The 5,286-nt window shown below is 46.4% G+C and overlaps 2 protein-coding genes across 2 annotated transcripts; both read left to right on the top strand.

The window, feature by feature from the left end:
• The first annotated feature begins 2,199 nt into the window (after positions 1-2,199).
• On the top strand, positions 2,200-3,710 carry BDV27DRAFT_108865 (secretory lipase-domain-containing protein). Its single transcript, XM_032064471.1, has one exon. The coding sequence runs from the start codon at positions 2,231-2,233 to the stop codon at positions 3,596-3,598; it is 1,368 nt and encodes a 455-aa protein (XP_031927974.1). The 5' UTR covers positions 2,200-2,230; the 3' UTR covers positions 3,599-3,710.
• An 829-nt stretch (positions 3,711-4,539) lies between these two features.
• On the top strand, positions 4,540-5,264 carry BDV27DRAFT_127671 (Scytalone dehydratase). The gene has a single exon (XM_032066821.1). The coding sequence runs from the start codon at positions 4,772-4,774 to the stop codon at positions 5,231-5,233; it is 462 nt and encodes a 153-aa protein (XP_031927973.1). The 5' UTR covers positions 4,540-4,771; the 3' UTR covers positions 5,234-5,264.
• Positions 5,265-5,286: the final 22 nt, after the last annotated feature.

Below are 5,286 nucleotides of genomic sequence, written 5' to 3'. Positions count from 1 at the left end.
TTTTTTTAACTGGGCGTTGACGGCAAAAGATTTCTTCCCGCTATAGATAGATTACCATGTATATAATTTTAATGATGTGATATGCTCTATTTCGAATCGACACAATTGCACTTGACCAAAGTACGTTGAATAATCATTGTACCATTCCATATCTCGATGATGAATATAGTTTTATATACCTTTTCCACTGCTTGAGACTCGCAGGCATCGAAAGAGATAAGGTGATCAGGCGCTTGATGAAGCGAGTAATATTTGAGAAGATCGGCCAAGGTTGGATATCCTTGAATGTACGAGCCTAGTTATATGACACTGTAAGAGGAGCCTTTTGTTCAGGATTTAACCATACAGAATATGCCCTCGACTTTGTGAAGATCCCAAAACCATCCTGATAGGCCGTGGTGGGTAGAATGTAGGTGGACGTTTCCAAAGCAATATTTCATGAGTAAAAGCCTCTCAATACAGAACATACCCGTGTCTCACATGGGTAATGGAACACTATCTAGTACCAATCCTATGTCTCGATACTGGACATCATTCGAAACTACTTAAGTGTTGTTAATCACATCCATCAGAATGTATACTTGCCAATATAGGCAAAATAGCAGCCAAAAAAACCTGTAAACAGTCAGTCCAAAAGCATGGATGCATATTACGTCAATGAGGACACAGCGCTGCAGATAGTATTTTGCGCAAAAAAATTGGAATTACCCTCGCAGGTCATATATCAGGGTCTAGCTGAAGGATCAGCTGCACACACCTCACGGACCGTGCCGCCGACAAGAGGCAACTATCGTCGGTAGGCCCTCCTATTGAGTTTACCAGTGGAGATGGTACACGGGGAATGAGTGAATTATGACGTCGGATTCTCAAAACCGAAGGTTTGTTGTCTTTGTTGGTGGAGGGTATATGTGACGCATCACCAACTAAAGCTAGCGTACATGAGAACTGTGGGTTAGGTTTTATTCATGCAACCAAAGCAATGATACCACACCTCACAATCTAGTGGCGTGCATGAGAGGGATAACAGTACTATGGCCAATTGTGATTCCCAAGTGGACAGGAATTTATCACTGTGCATGTTCAGAGCCAGTTGAGGCTACCACCCAATAGCCAAATACATATAGTTTAACATTACTTACCTGTAAAATACTTGAAGTGTCGGACCTAAGTGGCTCTCACGAACAGGACGGCAACCATCGAGAGTGTGATTATACCCTGCAGCATTAGCGGCATGCGGGGAATGTGCCCAAGGGGGACAGGGTAGAGAAAGAAGCAAAAACGTCTCCACTGATGGGACAGTAAGGGGGTGATCCACTCTCTCAGCTACGCCACTATATAGGCGGAGGCCCTTTCAAAATGCAGAATGCGACAAATACAGGAGCTCTCGCTATGTCTGAGAAGGGTAGTTGTAACAAATCAGCTGCTTTGAATACTATGTAGTTGTTGGGCTGTAATTTCTTGAAGAAACATGGTTGCGTCAGTGCAGATAGCTCATATGTTAGGAGTTGTTCCCTGAAGTATTCTGAGACCTCAGCTGAAGAGGCCCCCACCTATGTATGCCCCTTTGTCTCAAGTTGCATTCTTTTCAGGGTAATAAACTTCTGTTGGTTGCTCCTAAGGCTTTGCAGCCGCCAATTTTGCTTATTGACGTTTGTGACAGCTTTTTGTAGCTCTGTAGCCCTTGTTTGACACATTCCCGCAGTCTAGTGCGTTGGGATAGTGAAATAATTCGTATTTCTCCTGAGGTACTGCAAGACTACTATGACAGGGCAACAAACTGAGGAGAGAATTAACCCCTGCCGTGTAACATTTAGGTGAAGCATTGATGCATATTAGCTGCATCGACTTATGTACACGACCGCATAGCCGAAATTCCTATGCAGCGCAAACCTGCTGGACGGTTACACAACATATCATGCATCATAGGAATGCTGATCATCCATCAGTCGGTACGGCTGAGAATGCACTCCGTCGATTCTGTTATTGAATTGGAATTGAGAGCTAGAACATACCCGACATCCTCAAGGTGGCTGGCTAACAATCAGTAGGTCTGGAAGCCTTATTGATGAACTGTTGGAACTGTCCCTATAAAGGCAGGATCTCATAACCATGACCTGTTGTATCAACTACACTACTAATTCTCAGAAGAACTCTACTCAAAGATTCTTATACTGATGAAACAGGAGTGAGCTGCGATCAGCGAACACCTATTCTACCACTCGTTACCATCATGGGGTTCATTCCGCGCTTGCTTTGCCTATTAGGCGGGCTTCTCCCTGCCATTGTCTCTGGGGCTACAGCGCCTACACCCTTCTTCCCAGAGTTGGACGACTTCTATAAGCCAAAGCAAGGATTCTGGGAGGAACTGGACCCCGGGTCTATTATAGATTGGCGGCAAGTATACGTCAATTCGCTCTCGTACGGCATCCCATCCAATGCCACGGCGTATCAATTACTCTACGTCACAAGGGACTTGAACGAAAAGAAAACTCACTCGGTCACGACGATAATAGTCCCGCACAACGCACAGAAAGGTTGGCTCCTCTCGGTCCAGCCCGCCTATGACTCTCCGGACATCAATTGCTCGCCCTCCTATGGGCTCCAAGTTGGCGCGGTCGGCCCTGCCCTGTCCTGGAACATGATGGATCTATCGTTCGTGCTACCCTTCGTGAATAAGAACGGTCCGATCTTGAACATTCCTGATTACGAGGGCTGGAACGCTGCGTTTACGGTCGGCCCGCAAACTGCTTATCACACACTCGACTCAATTCGTGCGGCATTTAATTTCCAGAAGAATTTTGGCTTAATCGGCCTCAAGCCCGACGCCAAAACGGTTATGTACGGCTTTTCTGGTGGCGCGTATGCTACCGAATGGGCCTCCGAGCTACAACCCACTTATGCACCGGAACTCACCCAGATCGTAGGCGCTGCCATGGGTGGTCCTCCACCAAATGTTACCGATACCTATCTTGGCTGCAATATGGGGCCATGGGCGGAGTTGAACGTATGGGCCATGCTGGGCGTAATGAATGCCCTCCCGGAGATGAAGAAATACATGGACAAGGACTTACTAGAGGAGCATCGCGAGAGGTTCTATGGGCCTAAGACACGCTGCAGTCGCTGCTTTGGTAGAGAGCCAGCTCATGAGCCCCTTGAGAACCAAAATATCTCATCCTTCTTTGAACACGGCGACAGCTTCTTGTACAGGTTCCGCAGAGAGCTGACGGAAATTGGTGTTATGGGGAGGCATGGAGCTCCTGCCTTCCCAATGTATATTTTCCAGGGAACGAATGACGAGATTGTGGGTGATATCGACGTGACGAATAAACTTGTGTGTGGTCTTTGTGATCAGGGTACTGTGGTTCAGTACCATCAATATCCTGGGCTCAACCATATGCAGACTCTGCAGCAGGGGAACCTCGATGCTTGGAGATGGATTCTAAATCGCTTCCTGGGTCTTCCACCAACCGGGTGTCGTGCAAAGGATCTCAAGCCTCCAGTTGGTGGAGCGTGTGATGATCTGATGAAGGTGCAAGATGATATAATGACGGATGATGGTTCAGATGCCCAAATTCCTTTAAGGGCCGAACTGAAATGATATGCTGGCGACCACCTTAGAGCACCTGTCTGAACTTGGAGATATGGCTTGGTAACGTTATAGGTCCAGGGATTTTAGTTATTGAAAATAATGATAAATCCTACACACGATATCGGGCAGTACAATGGAATAAAACCTCGGGGTAGCAGAAAAGCAACACTAGCAACCATAAACGTAGTTCCATCACTTTAGAAGAGTAATTCACGTGGTAATGCAGGATCCAACGCTGCAGGCGATGACATCTTGCTTTTGTATCCCATTGACTGTAATGAATCTAAAACAGCAAGAACGGCGACGCTCAATATATTACCCCAGGTTTTGTAGATATAGTTAATGGTGCGTTTATAGGCATGATAAACGTATAACAACGAGGCATCATAGAAGCAAAAGCATAATTGATGGTTGCTTGAACCAGGTTAATGGCTACATCGAGCTTGGTACTGGATATAGCACATGCATGGAGATTTTGGTAGTGGGCTTTTTCAACATTTGAAAAGGAAGGACTAAGAAATCGTCAAAAAATTTGAGCTTTCACTATCTTGATAGTCAACCAAGACTCCGTAGTCCACATTGAAGCAATACTCGTTGTCGCGGTCCGTCTCAACAGGATTATGCGGAATCGTTGACCTATTCACCTTGGCAATGCTGCGTGTCCTAACTAAAAGCGATTTGCTTAAGATCTAGATTCTAGTGTTTTATTACTTAGTCAAATGTCCGACAATTTCCTGTCCCTGAGCTTCTATTAATACCATACTTCTAGCCCCCACGTTGTACTATTGTTAGCTATGCGATTGCTTGGTGCTGGTTGGTCTGTATCCCTGTTGCTGGAGACCATAATCATGTACACGAGGTCACCACGTCGTATCTTAACTTCTAACATATGATTTGCCCCGCATAGACCGCGCTGATCCCTATTTAAGGAGAAGGATTACGTTATATGTGTCTGGGTGTATCTTGAGATAAGCACCAAAATTTGGGGGGCCACATCACAGGGTATACACCCTCTCCTTTTAATACCACACTCTTCGCACTCTACATCTTCCTATTGCACTCGGCCTTGATTACCGTGCTAGGGAAGCGGCGTGATTAGCGGCACCGAGACAGTTAAACGAACTCTACCCGACCTCCGCACCCCAACACCCCTCCATAACAATCTCCACGAACTAACCAGCAATGCCCGACTTAACTATTCCTGTGGCGTGCCCGAACCTCCTGCACGACTGGGCAAACTACCTAGACACAAAATCCTGGGATCGTATGCCGGCTATTTTCGCGCCCAAGATCGACCTGGATTACTCGTCCCTCGGCCAAGTAAAAGCCACCGCTGTGGAGCCTTCTGTATATATCGACCGTTACTCAAGTCCAAGCCAGTTAGGCAATCCCGAAATCAAGTCGCACCATTTTGTCGGGGCGTGCAAATGGACGCGGGAGTCGGAATCACACATCAAGGTTGTTTTCCAAATCATGGCGGTTCATCGCAGGGCTCCATCTGACGGTGGTGCGGCTGTGTTCGCCACGGGCCACGGTGTTAACACTATGGACTTTGCGATGATTGATGGGGAGTGGAAGATCGCGGCGATTAAGGTTGGGGTCCTGTTTATGGAGGGTGATTTCGATGGAATTTTCAAAGCCTAAACTTGGAGTTATTCTGTCTGTCTGTCTGTCTGTTTTTTTTTTTTTTTTTTTTT

The sequence above is a fragment of the Aspergillus caelatus genome, assembly GCF_009193585.1.
Source record: "Aspergillus caelatus strain CBS 763.97 unplaced genomic scaffold BDV27scaffold_79, whole genome shotgun sequence".
In the NCBI taxonomy this organism is placed as follows: Eukaryota; Fungi; Ascomycota; class Eurotiomycetes; order Eurotiales; family Aspergillaceae; genus Aspergillus; species Aspergillus caelatus.
The sequence above is the reverse complement of the archived record's forward strand: the minus strand, read 5'-3'. Positions and strand labels throughout refer to the sequence as shown.

What these genes read in the sequence shown, in the direction of transcription:
- BDV27DRAFT_108865 (XM_032064471.1), top strand. Translation starts at nt 2,231, where the DNA reads ATGGGGTTCATTCCGCGCTTGCTTTGCCTATTAGGCGGGCTTCTCCCT.
- BDV27DRAFT_127671 (XM_032066821.1), top strand. Translation starts at nt 4,772, where the DNA reads ATGCCCGACTTAACTATTCCTGTGGCGTGCCCGAACCTCCTGCACGAC.